The sequence below is a fragment of the Limulus polyphemus genome, unplaced genomic scaffold (genome assembly GCF_000517525.1).
Source record: "Limulus polyphemus unplaced genomic scaffold, Limulus_polyphemus-2.1.2 Scaffold4, whole genome shotgun sequence".
In the NCBI taxonomy this organism is placed as follows: Eukaryota; Metazoa; Arthropoda; class Merostomata; order Xiphosura; family Limulidae; genus Limulus; species Limulus polyphemus.
This window is the reverse complement of record NW_013665614.1, coordinates 1,375,445-1,389,869: the sequence shown is the minus strand read 5'-3', so window position 1 is coordinate 1,389,869 and position 14,425 is coordinate 1,375,445. Positions and strand designations below refer to the sequence as shown.

The following is a 14,425-nucleotide window of genomic DNA, read 5'->3' as shown; positions in this document are numbered from 1 at the left end:
GTACTCTATCCAAAAATAATGTGCTTATGCCATCTTCTTACAGGCTAGTCTAGAAAGAAAAACATACATCAGAGCAATTTGCTAAAAACAATCAATTTAATTGCTCAATAACAATTTAAGTCGAGCACCAACATAATGAAACTGCATTAAATAAATAAATATCTAAATCCTTCATTACTGCATGGGATTTCACTAATACTTAAATCCCAATTTTAGGCCAAAATTCTATTATTGAAGCAACTCAGACCACAAAATTAGGGTATTATTACATGTATGGACTTAAAGTCCAAGGAAATAAACCATATAAACCTTTGTATTACTAATGTGAAATCAACCAATTGTTGAAGCTACAATAAATAAAACCTACACAATTATAGATTTATGAATGAACATTATAAACTTTGTGATTTGGTTCCATTTTGTCTTGATGTATTTTACAACTTATCTAACAGAATATAAATAACTCAGTGAAATGTATCTAAAATACAATTACTATTGATAACTTTGGTTCTAAGTTTTATTGCTTTTTTTACTATTAGCTTTCCAAAGAACATAAACAATTGTTCTGATTACTTTGATGTAGGTCTAGAAATGTGTGTAACATACATTAGATGAAATTGAACAGGCAAGTGCATACACTAGGGCTTCTTATCTCCTAAAGATCTCTCCTTGAGAGCAAGTTAGCATGAAAAAGACATAACATATCCATTTGCAAGTGAAAAAATAAGACTACTTAATCATGTTACCAATCATTTTTTAAATGGTTTAACCTAATGAAGGTGATAAGCACATTTTCTTAAAATGCTAGTTCAAACCAAGTACCTTTTTTTCTCAACTGTGATTGAGTGTTGTTACACAAAGACAATGAGAAATAAACAGACACTTCTAATATGCCTGCCTGGGGACACATAGCTTAAACTTTCAGAAAGTGACAGACACTGATTAATGATCCTTCAATTAAGCTCAATTTTCATGTTTGTTTTTTTGTTGTTTAAATACATATATCATGTAAAAATGTAGATATCCATGAGAAAGTTTCAAAAAATGTTTGGTATTGTGCTCAAATTAAGATAAGCTTGACAACTCATGCAAAAAGTAAAATTACATTCCAGTATTTTGCTACAAGGTTACAAGCTTCACAAAATGTTTTCAGGAGATATATTTTTCTTACAGCCCAAAAATCATGTGAGAAGTTTTATACTTAGTATAACAGAGACATCCCTGCAACTATATAAGTCAAATTTTCCTGAGAACACTTTGATTCAATGTAAACTGACATTATGAGGATGATACTTTTATCCAGATACAATGTTAGTCATTACTGAAGCTAAAAATAATTTTTAATACTAAAATTAAGATAATGCAATTGTTATGTTTCAATACTGTCCATCAGCTTTTCAACTCAAGATTGATTACTCACGGGTCATTGTTCTTAGGTAGGAGAGTTCCTAGCTCTTTGATCCGGTCATTGATGTTGAACCTCCGTCGTCTTTCAACTATTCAACCAAAGATATTGTCAAGGGATATAAAACATGCAGGAGAAATAACAACTAAGAAATTTTTCTTTTTTCAAACATACAGAAGAAATATAGAATAAAGTAACTGTCATATTTCTGAGTGCTACAACACTCAAACTTCAAGATGTATGATGGTCCCACTACATAAGTATGACAAGTGACACATAAGAAATAAATTGCAGCATTTATCAAATCTTTTCACAAGGTGGTATCACCACTGCATAAATTGCATATTACTTAGAAAGTTTTATTTAATAAAAATTACATATCTACAAAATAGTAACTCTCAGAAGTTAAAGTTTGGAATATGTAGTGCTATATTTACATTTGCCAGTTTGACTAAATCAGTCATGTGGTGAAGCAGAAGACTATTATTGTAAGATTTCTTACAGAAGAACAATTTTATATTTAAAATAAGTTTTCATTTAGAAGGCTAGGAAATATCTCATTAAAAATAAACTCTTCATTGGGGTTGAAAACAACTAATGTTTTTAATCATGTATCTCTGCCTAAAACTTGAAAATTGTAACGGTCAGAAAAAGAAACAAATGAATACATAAAGAAAAAATTATGGTCCATTTTTTTCATAAAATACTAATTGGGACATAACTTGGTCCATGAAACATTAGTTGATGACACGGTAATCAAATCTAAGAGATAGCAAGCTATTGATTTAAGTTTTAACAATGTCAACAACATACAAATTTTTAAAACTTTAGAATTATCAATGTATTGCTGTAATTATATATCCTCTATAGTAAAATAATGTATGCATATTTAAATTGTTAATATTGTAGATGTCAGTAATATTGGATATAACAGTACTTATGTTACTTAATCAAAGTATTTTTTTATTGTTAAATAAATACATGGTTGTTTTATTGTGTAGCAACTGGTTTGACTTGCATGCAGATTACAGTATTTACGATACCATAAAGTATCATTGTAGACAGTATAAAAAATATACCATCTGTTGGTTATTTTTACAAGTACTAATAACATTACAAGATAATTTTTCTTTATTTTGTATCATAAGAGAGAATCTGTGCATGACAGATATAGTACATACACAACTGAGATATTTATTACATTATTATCCATATTTTTTATTATTTACACCATTGAAATGACAAATATAAAACTTAATAAATGTGCTTACTCATGTTGTGATTGTCCTTCTTCTGTCTTTCTTTTGCTAATGCCTGAATTTGATCATCAGAAAGGGACAATGGTTCTTCTTTAACACTAGCTAGGTCAGATGAGCATGATGCTGGTGATTTAGCTTGTCCCACAGAAAACAAATCTAGTAAACTTTCAGCTCCAGTCATCTAAAGAATTAAACAAGCATTAACTAATATTAGTTACTATTTAACACTGTTAGGTTTCTATAATTCATATACATATTAAAGAAACGAAAAAAAGATGTCTTATACAAAAAGCTTTCTAAATTTTCAACATGCTTAAACACACACTGATTCATCAGTTTACTAGGGCCTTCACTTATTATTGACTTGGACCACACTTTGTCACAGGTACTAATCATGATATGACCACATTTCTGAATTTTCATGATTCAAGAAACTATCTGACACACCATATGTTCAATCTATTTTTCATATGAAAATAGATTGAGTTTTTTTTTACAAATTGTGTGTTCAAATCCTATTAAAGTGGTTAATTTACACACAAAGACACAAACATGTTAATATCATAATATTATTTACTTCTAAAGAAAGTAGATAATAATATCAAAAAAGATCACAAATTTTTGATGAATATAAAACTCAAACACATACTGCAAAAACTAAGTGTATTCCCACTATGATGTTGATCAAAGTTCTGCAAATTGCTCTCTACAACTTGAAGTTTGATACATTATTGTATATTACTTTGTTATTTTAACTGAGGCTAATACTAAAGTAAAAAACATATAATACTTTGATGCCATAAAATAATAATCATTGTATTAAAGTACAAACAAATGCTCCAAAAAAACTATTTAATATGATTTTTAAAATGAAACCCTCACCTAAGCAAACTATAAGATCTTATATGTTTTGGGTCTCAACTACTCCAAAAATAGGTATAATTAATGTGAATTGAATTATCAAAAATTTAACATTAAAGAGAAGTTTGATATTTTTGTTTTTATAATTTACCAATTAATAGACAAGCAAAATCTTATTGTTTATGATCTAACAATTAATTCTTAGACCAAAGTTATACTGACCAATAAACTATCACAATTTCTAACAATAGATACATCAGTATAACCAAGAAATAGTATAATTTTATCTTATTAAACAGATGTTTGTAGTAACTAATGTAGGATATAGAACAGCAAATATATCTTTTTATATAACAAATTTTAATTTTACTACATTGCATTTAGACTGTGATTTGTAAAATCTAATACTGTATATTATTTCACAGTATATCCTTTAAATATACATATATAATCAGTATTTATTAATGCAACTTTATTAATCTGTGATAGTGATAAAAACTGAGCAATAATGCATAATAAAATTCAACATAAAGTTTTATGGCATTTATTCATATGTTTCTGTTAAGATAAAAAATGTAGTAAAATCAGAAACTGTTAAATAAAAGACACAGTAAATCTTGCAGTTAACAATAATAGTGCTGATCATTTGCTCATTATACTGCCACCTATATTTTAATCCCTGTCCTAAAGGTGACACATATCAGGCAGCAAAGATATTAACACACAATTCACATCCCTATTAATAGTTAGACACTAACCATTGATGGCAGATTGAGAGATGGCTTTAATTCAATAAAGTTGAGATCACCTCCTACACCTTCAGCTCCTAAATTACTAAAATCATCCCAGAATTCATCCAGCTAGAAGAAAATAATATATACATATATGCATATAAACAATGAACAGATTACTCATCCTTCAGTTGAAAAATAAGAACAAGATACAACACATTCAAGAAAATATTTCACTTTAACTGCATGTAAGTATATACAGTTTTTACACAGAAGACCATTAGAAGACTTACATTACAATTTGATATAAATTTACAATGCCTTTGTAATTTTAGTGTAAAGTTTTCCCTTTTTACACATTTAATAAGTTAAATTAAAGCCTCTCAGAAACCTAATATGTTATGGAGGCTATTGACATTTTTCATATCCAATTTGCTTCATTGAATTACCAAAATAACTAACATTTTAAAGATATAATTAGCAGTAACAAAATTTTTTTTCTGTTTGACCAGATAAAGCAATCTTCACTGTAAAAGGGTTCACAAGAAACAAATATAAAATTTTAGGCTAAGCAATCCAGTATATTGCTTACTGAAAATAGTGGCATTTTTTTATTAGGAAATTCATCTGAGTGGAATAAAACTTTCTAATCACATTTCAACATAATATTTTTCAAATATATTTAGTGTTAATTTTACAATATATGAAAATATCTAGCTTGCTTTTAAAATATGTTAGTACTAGAGTATCTAAACAGCTACTTTCAGCAGATTTACACTTATTGAATTTATACGTGTCAAGTCAGTTCAAATTATATACAATCAGACAGAAACATAACAATAATATCATTCTTAGGTATATAAAGGAGGAAATATAGTACAGTAAATGATAACAGTTTCTGCTTTATTATTATTCTATTTTTAACAATGATTTGGTATCAGCCATAAACAGAATCTTAAATTACCAATTTTTTCGTTTGTTTTCTTTAGGTACTGAAAGTACATAGTACTACGATATATTTGTTTTCAAGCTATATTACCATATACTTTTTCTTCAGGAATTGGGTGATTCATTCCTGAGAAGGAATATATATATTTACATTTATTTTGCTATCCTTGAATACATAAAATAGAGAAGATCCAATGAATTATTGTCAGATTTCTAAATAGTGAACTGGAAAAAAAAGAAGGTTGGTTGCTTTAACCAATAATCACTAATGGAGAGTCTCACTAGAGCAGTGCAATATAAAACTTCATATTACTGTAACATGCCTATCCAGTTCTATCTCTAGGTGCCAAAAGACCTCTCTGTGTCAGGCTGACAACTTGATGAAATAGGTCTGGTACAAGAAATGCTATAAGTCTGCTAGTTAGGCCTATCCAGTTATTACACCACCTTTCTTGACACTCACCAGGCCAAGAAACATGAGAAAAGTCTACCCTGTACCATACCAGTAACTAGATATCATGACCCCCAAGGCTGCTCTAGGGACCAGCATTTTATTTACTACTCTATCTAAATGTTTACATAGTTGCAGAACTATCTGAAATCAAGGTCATATTCTCCATGTTTTTTTTCCTTGTTGTTGTTGTTGTTGTTTTTTAAATGAAGCTCAGAAACTAAAAGGATGAGTGAAAGAGGATTAATCAATTTATATCTTATTCTTAAAACTTCTTTTGATACTACTGTTTCTTCAACCAGTCTACTATAACAGCCATACAACCATATTGTGGCAAATACATAAAATTGAAAACCAGTCTACTATAACAGCCATACAACCATATTGTGGCAAATACATAAAATTGAAAAAATTTGCTAAAGACAGAAACATTTAAAACATGCTAGCATATTCTCAATAAGAAAAATATAATCAATATAAGAACAACTATCAAGAGCATTTTTAATGCAACAAAACCTTAATAATTTGTACCTCAGGCAATCAAAATTATTGACTTATTTAAATCAATCACTATGAAAACATTATTCAAAATATCTTAAACCAAACAATTTTAGACCAACTCAATTACTTTCAAACACCAGTTTTATGAATAATACTAATGTGAACCAAACACCAAATAAGAACACAAATAACACAAAAGTATTATGAATATTACTAATGTATAAACAAAACACCAAACAAGATATAGCTTACAAGGTTACATGATGTATTAGATTAAACTGTGACCCTCAAAAAGCAAAAATAATTAAAAAAAAAACATTTTTCATATCTTAACTTTAGTGATATAATTTCATTTATTACTTTATTTCTAAGCTAAATTTACCTTACCATAAAGAATTACCCCCCCCCCCCAAAAAAAAATTATCCACACAGTTTTAATTAAATCCTTAGTTCACTAACATAACACAGTAACTATCACAGTTGCTCAAGTGTTAAAATTGCTTATTATTTCAAAAGTCACTTTTATTAAAACCCTAGCATGGTTGGTACATAGTTATCATAGTCTTAAACTTTATGCCTCTACAATCTGTTCCATGAACATTCATTAGTTACCTGTTATAAAATGGTAACATAAGTGTCCCAAGTTTAAATCTTATCTCGTTTATCCACCAGGCTATTACTTCATTCCTTTCATTTTTAGATCCTGAGAATTTTGAAGGTGGATTTGTGACCAAGGTCAGTATCTTAATATATTTCACATATTTTTATACAGACTTAAAACATTTCAAGTATTTAATTTGAGATTATGGTAAAACAGAAATCATTTAAGCAACACTTCACAACTAATTATACTACTGAAATAAGTCAAACTGTATAACCATATTCAATTAAAAAAAAAAGAGCAGATTGTGTTTATGAAATACTTATGTCCCCATTTTGACCTTCAAACGTTAATCAGGTCTAGAACTTTGTAAGTAATACCCGTTGTATAACTTTGGTCAAAATCCATACATCCCACATCAATTTTGTGATATTATTACCACAAAATCTGGAAAGACCCGCGGTGGGGGGTGGGGCAAACAAATACGCCTTTCTCTGCTTCGCAGTGGGAGCATAACAGGTCAGACAAACAGAATTAAACAGGGATACAGAAGCTTCTCTGATGCACAACTAAAATGAACACATCTTTCATATATCTGTTAACATCGTTTCATCTGTCACGAATCAGAATTAAAGTAAAATAAGCAATAGTATAACTTATGCCACGACATGTTTAATTAGTTCAAAAGCATACTCCTTGAGGGCAACATTTTAGTTTAGTTAAGGAAAGAAGCTCGCTCCTTTAACGTATCGAACTGGCATGCTTCATTTAATAGCTTCTGGGATATTAAGTTTTGAAGCCGATAATACAAGTCACACGACATTTCAACTTCAAGATTTGCTTCCATGAGTTCATTCCCTTCGAGATACAACATCTGTGTAAATATAATACAAAGATAAACACTGGCGCATCAAAGAACTATGTGCAGGAAATTATCTAAGAAACCTAAACTTTCACTATTTGAATAGAGCATAACAAACTTGCCTTTTTGCCGCTGGGACTTGTACAATTTACTGTTGGAAGTTTCATTTTCCACTAATCCGATACACTGATACTCGATTCGAAAAAAATATTCCACACACTTAACAAGACAACTAAATGCACCTTAATTATGCGAAAAAGCCTGTGACAAGCAAATCGTTTTATAGTTAACTACCTTCCGTTATTCAAGCTAAAAAGGATGAAAACCTTACATTTGCTTATGCAATTGCACGGCTCAGTCGCCCAGTGGACGGTACAGCAGTAAGTGAAACCAGATCAAAGTACACTCTACTTGGAGTCTCGTACGTTTCCCTCCCCCACGCCCCTTATCTCCTACATCTTGACGACGCCTCCCTTAAAGTTGCAATGTTTAATATATAGATGTTTTAAACTTCAATACAGGTATTTATAACTGCAAATACATTCGAAAATCAATACAATTATGTTTGCTTATGCTTGTGGGCATGACATAATGACAAGGTACAAACAACCAAAATTTGTTTATATACAACTAAATACACCTCAAATTGGGCAATGACTAGTTAGAGCGCTAGGACTGTGAATCCAAGATTTCATGGTTCGCGACCTATTGCTGCAAAAATGCACTCAGCACTTTGAGCTGTGAGTTTGCTATAAAAGCGATGATAAAATCGTATCCGTCCGGGAAGTGAAAGTGGGTTTTTTCTCGGGGAAATTGGAAATTAATTATTTAAATCTAATTTGACTTAGAGTTAAAAGTTTCAACTCGAATTACTTGCCATGGTAAACTAAACTACCCTTCGGTCAGACAAGAGTTAACGGGGTTGGGAGAGGTGTCGTTAATCAGATGCCTTCCTTCTAGACTATCAGTTCAAAATCAGGGACGGGTATTCGCAGATAGCCCTTGCGCATCTGCACTGAAATTCTGCAACATATACATCTTACAACAGACAATGAAAACAATATTAATGTTGTAAGCTGTAAATAAAGGATAAAGAAAATCAAGACAAGATTTAGAAAGCTTTAATTAGCTTGTTACTTTCAAGGTCGTAAGTACTGTTGTCTTAGTCCCAACATATACAACCAGACAAAATCCCCAAATCAAAATGTATTCAGAAGTTATAATTCGATATCTAAAGATTAAATCTTTAGTGAGATCTTTATGAACTGACTGGAAATATTTTAGTTTCTAATATGAATAATCTCTGAAGTAACTAATCGCTATAGAATGCGACTTTCCTCAAATATATAATACAGGTTTTTCACGTTTTATTACTTAGAGAACTTCCTCAAAAGTGTATATTTGAAACGTCCTCCACAATAAATAAAACTGAGTACAATCATAACATAGAAGGTTAAGTATCACATGCAGGTTTATAGAAAAGAAAAGAGAAACATGATAAAAATCTCTTCAGCATAAAACCCTTTATTTCACTCAACATAATAGTAATTATACAGGAAAACTTGTGAATACCTTTATTGTATGTCTTTATAAGAACACTTTCCAACTCTAGGACAGACAGACAATTTCTTATAAATTCTGTCTTCAATCAGTTATAATCCAGATAACTTTTAATACGCAGAACTTGCCATTATTAAACCTTCAATGGCGCGAAAAGTCATCCAGATATATATATGAACTTCTTTAGTGTACAAATCCGCGTACATAAATTCCAAGTTGGCTATTATTACTGTAAGGATGGAACGTATAGACAGTTTTTCATGATTTTCCTGATTTACCAATACAATATATCAACGTAGATTATACATGCACTCAACTGTAGGAAGAAAAAACATGCAAACAAATATTCATAATAAGTACCCAGAATACTTTGATAACTGCATATTTTAACAGGTACTGGAGTAAATATGTGTAAAGCCTCTGTTTTTGACGTTCGAATGCGCTAAATCTTTATAAGTTATTTGAAAACTATATGATAAAATGGATATCCAAGTAAGATTTTTTTCAGCATCCTATAAACGTATTGTCAATAAACATGTTTTGGTATTATGTCAATCTACCTATTCTCAAAGATAAACACGTGGTAACTCCGAACTATCTCTGGATGTAAAAGCACAGATGGTTAGTTTAAGAAGTATTACACTCCATAGGACAGCACCTTTTACGTGCATGTTACGTTCTACAATTGCTGTGTGCCACCTTTAACCATAAAACTCTTGTATTTCACCATTACCTTTTTTGTGTTTACCTCTAACGAAGCTGCTTACATAGTTCTTCCTTATAGTTTCAGTCAACAATTTCTAACACTTTACATTCGATTATCACAATGTCAGCTAACAATTTCTCTAACCAAATATAGATTTCAACCATTTTTTAATCTAACAAACTGCTCTTCATGCATCACAACGTCAGCTAATTTCTAACACAATATAAATTTCACACATTTTCTAACCCAACAAACTGATTTTCATGCATCAATGTCAGCTAATTTCTAACACAATATAAATTTCACACATTTTCTAACCCCAAAACTGCTCTTCATGCATCACAATGTCAGCTAATTTCTAACACAATATAAATTTCACACATTGTCTAACCCAACAAACTGCTCTTCATGCGTCACAATGTCAGCTAATTTCTAACACAATATAAATTTCAAACATTGTCTAACCCAACAAACTGATTTTCATGCATCACAATGTCAGCTAATTTCTAACACAATATAAATTTCACCCATTCTCTAACCCAACAAACTGCTCTTCATGCATCACAATCTCAGCTAATTTCTAACACAATATAAATTTCAACCATTCTTTAACCCAACAAACTGATTTTCATGCATCACAATGTCAAGTAATTTCTAACACAATATAAATTTCACACATTGTCTAACCCAACAAACTGCTCTTCATGCATCACAATGTCAGCTAATTTCTAACACAATATAAATTTCACCCATTCTCTAACCCAACAAACTACTCTTCATGCATCACAATGTCAGCTTACAATTTCTCTGACGCTTTAGATTGTAATCATTCTTTAACCAGACAGAAAAACTAGCCTATGTAACAATCGTTAAATATACATGCATCAATTGTTTTCTGTATTACGTTTTATCAAAACACCTGTAAACAAACTTATTTATAACTGGACAGGAAAGGGAGATAAAATTACTCAAGTTCGTGTAGTAATTGTATGAGAAATAGAAGATAAATGGGGAAATAATGTGCATATATGTGTGTGTGTAAAATAATAATAATACATGCTGGGAAACACAAACATATACATTTAAACAATCTAAAATTCTACTTTTATCTATACGTCACTATCATAACACTACCATTCAATTCTTGAATACATTTCACACTACCTAAAAAAATATATTGAAAATTATTGACAACATATAATACCACAAGTTAAAACTCTTATCACTGCGTCCTCATCAACACAAATTACAGATAATAAGTTTTATCAGCTATGTAGAAAGTCTTCCCACAGAAAATGCCACTTTAGCTAAACTCTCTGATTAATGGCAATTTTTGCTTCGTTAGAAATAAAGAATTTTCTGTACGGTGATCCAAACTTGGACAAATACATTCAAGTGATCATAGTTAAAGAAAACAAGAGTTTCGTTAATTTTATTGTAATTTTATCCTTGGCTGGATATAAACACTTCAGCTAACATCTTTATATTAATTATATATGCCCTTTAATACGACCGTTTAATTTAGTGATATATGCCCACATGAATAAATTTCTATAAAGATAACTGCTTCAATAAGATGTAGATTCTTTTTTTTTTCAATCTCGTAGACATGATACGTGACAAAACACTGAATTTTTAGTAGAATGATAACTCACAACATGCAACAACAGTATATATATTTGCTGTGTTTGTCGTATTCCAGCCGGCCTGAAGAGCTCTGGATTTGGCGAAATGCGTCGTCGGCAAAGTGTATAACAAATACAGTGTGGTTGGAATACTATTATTATACACTCTTCTAATCCTTGAAATATTTCTAAGGGACTAGATAAAGAATCCAGTGTTTACAAATTTTAATAGGCCTAATACTAATGTCTTATGGCAAGTGTAATTATATGTAAAAAGACTGAAATAATGGTTTTTAAACAATGTAAAAAACATTGCTCCAACAGTATATTATAATGCAACTGAGTATATAACAACACAATATAGTACAACTAAAACTTGTAAAACACGTAGAGATTAATAAAATAAGTCCAAGTCAATAAAACATGATCGCCCGAGCGCTTTCGAAATGTCGGTTTTTCGGTATTAACATTGACAATAGCAAGATTAGCTTACGTTATTACAACGTAATCCAATTACCAATTCTTACATTCTTCTTAAAATGGCGTTTTTTTTTTCTTCTTGTACACGTTAAAAATCATCAATTTTTGCCCTCTCCAACTTCTGCTCAATTAAGTTATCTGATTTTTAAATATTCGTGTCGTGCAGGAAATCCAGTCTTTCTATGAACCTAACAAAGTTCCGAGGCGTATAAGTATGTCATTATGTTTTTCTATGCTCAACAAAATTAAACAGGTTTCAGTCTTAGTTTTTATTCTATCTGATGGTTTACGTAGAATTGAACGCTGGTTAAAAATTCCTATTTGACTAATATCTCTTTCGTTCATAAATATTTATTTGCATGTGCCTAAATATTCATATATTCAAAGATATATATAAATGAATCTTACTTGTTTAAAAGATGGCAACTGCTCAGGTAAAAAGTGTCCTCAAAACGTCTTAGAGGAAATAAAAAACAACATATCAACATAAATATCTACACAGCTTCAAGGTAAGAGACTGCAGGGAGAAAAATTAAGTTTCTTCGATAACACACATTTCACATATACACGGTTGAGATGATCAAATTCGATGGTGGCCAGGTCTTATCCTTACTATGTGTAGTTAAGAAATGAAGTTTCAGAAGTGTTGTTTTATTTCTTTCTCATTTATCCGTATATTTTATTTTTCTTATTTATTATCAATGAAGTAGAAACAAACTTAATAATACAGGCTTACTTCGGGCCTTAACGATAACTTGTTCAGACGGCAAAGTAATAACGTCTACATGACTATTCGAAAAATATTTCCTCAGTAAAAAGTTAATTTGCTGACGCTAAATAGCCGTATCTTAAGAGTCACACATGGCATTCATTCATATTGACCCTTAACCTACTTAGTCCTAAAGCGTACAACAAATAAAACCTATCAAGATCAACGAGTATATAAACGTCTTTAGGATAAAGAAAGCTCTTCAACAGCTTACAGATTCGTGTTTCTCACCTAAGCCTCGCAACACGCATGGTTCAAGTACTTCTGCTGATACAACAATATCAGCGCCTTGCATTACAGCAACCAAATTACTTGATTACTTTAAACTGGTTGAAATAAAAGCTGTAAGGCGTCATAATCAAATACTTTTTTTTTGTGATTCTTCATCTGAAATATCTATGTATAGTCTCACTTTTTAGACTCATCAGTGTAATACGCGACAGACATTAATGTAAACTTATTTCACCAGTCATCAGTTATATATCACACGTTTACAAACAGTCGTTTCTCTACAGCCGTCAGTGATGTATATATTTATGAACAATCACTTCTCTACAGCCGTCAGTGATATATATATATATATGTTTATAAACAATCACTTCTCTACAAGTATCACTACTCTACAGCCGTCAGTGATATATATATGTTTATAAACAGTCACTTCTCTACAGCCATCAGTGATGTATATGTTTATAAACAGTCACTTCTCTACATCCATCAGTGATGTATATGTTTATAAATAATCACTACTCTACAGCCGTCAGTGATATATATATATATATTTATAAACAGTCACTTCTCTACAGCCATCAGTGATGTATATGTTTATAAACAATCACTTCTCTACATCCATCAGTGATGTATATGTTTATAAATAATCACTTCTCTACAGCTGTCAGTTATATATGACATATTTATAGGCATTAACTTCTCTAGAGCTGTCAGTGATGTATGATATGTTTATAAACAATAACTTTTTTACAGTCATAAATGATGCATGTTTATAAACAGTCATTTCTCTACAACTGTCAGTGATGCATGTTTATAAACAATCACTTCTCTACAGCCGTCAGTGACGTATGATATGTTTATAAACAGTCAGTGTTCTACAGCCATTAGTGATATATACGTTTACAAACAGTCACTATTTTATGTTTATAAACACTTCCTTCTCTACAGTCACCATTACTGTATGATACATGTTTATAAACAGCCACTTCTCTGTAGCCGACAGTGATGTATGATACATGTTCATAGGCAGCCCTTTTTCTGAAGTCTCTTGTTGGTTTCAGTGATAACTAACACTAACACAATGATATATAATATGCCAGTTCTCATAGAATTCACATATATTAACGTTAGTAGCAATGTCAAAAATTTTAATCTTGGGCAACTCTATAAATATATTTTTAGCTGTTGTAAGTTTGATATCAAAATCTATATTCAATAGTACTACAGAAATTCGGAATAAACCTACATTGTAAAGTCCTTTAAGCAAAAAAAAAAAAAAATGATAGTTTAAATATCTTGTAAACTGTGATTCAATAACTTAGTTATCCCAGTTTAAAAAAAACATATCTTTATAGATATATACACTGTATTGTACAATAAGATGTGTAAATGATATTTACTACAGAATATATATATATATATATATATATATATA

The 14,425-nt window shown here is 30.4% G+C and overlaps 1 protein-coding gene across 4 annotated transcripts in view; it reads right to left on the bottom strand.

Moving 5' to 3' along the window:
- LOC106470778 (microphthalmia-associated transcription factor-like) overlaps positions 1-14,425 on the bottom strand; it is an 84,227-nt gene that overhangs the window by 12,636 nt on the left and 57,166 nt on the right. For all 4 annotated transcript variants that reach the window (XM_022400914.1, XM_013931383.2, XM_022400777.1 and 1 more), the window contains exons 4-6: positions 4,284-4,385; positions 2,677-2,845; positions 1,421-1,496 (exon numbers count right to left, since the gene is read on the bottom strand). In XM_022400914.1, the coding sequence (XP_022256622.1) occupies positions 1,421-1,496; positions 2,677-2,845; positions 4,284-4,385 (347 nt within the window). The remainder of the gene's footprint in view (positions 1-1,420; positions 1,497-2,676; positions 2,846-4,283; positions 4,386-14,425) is intronic.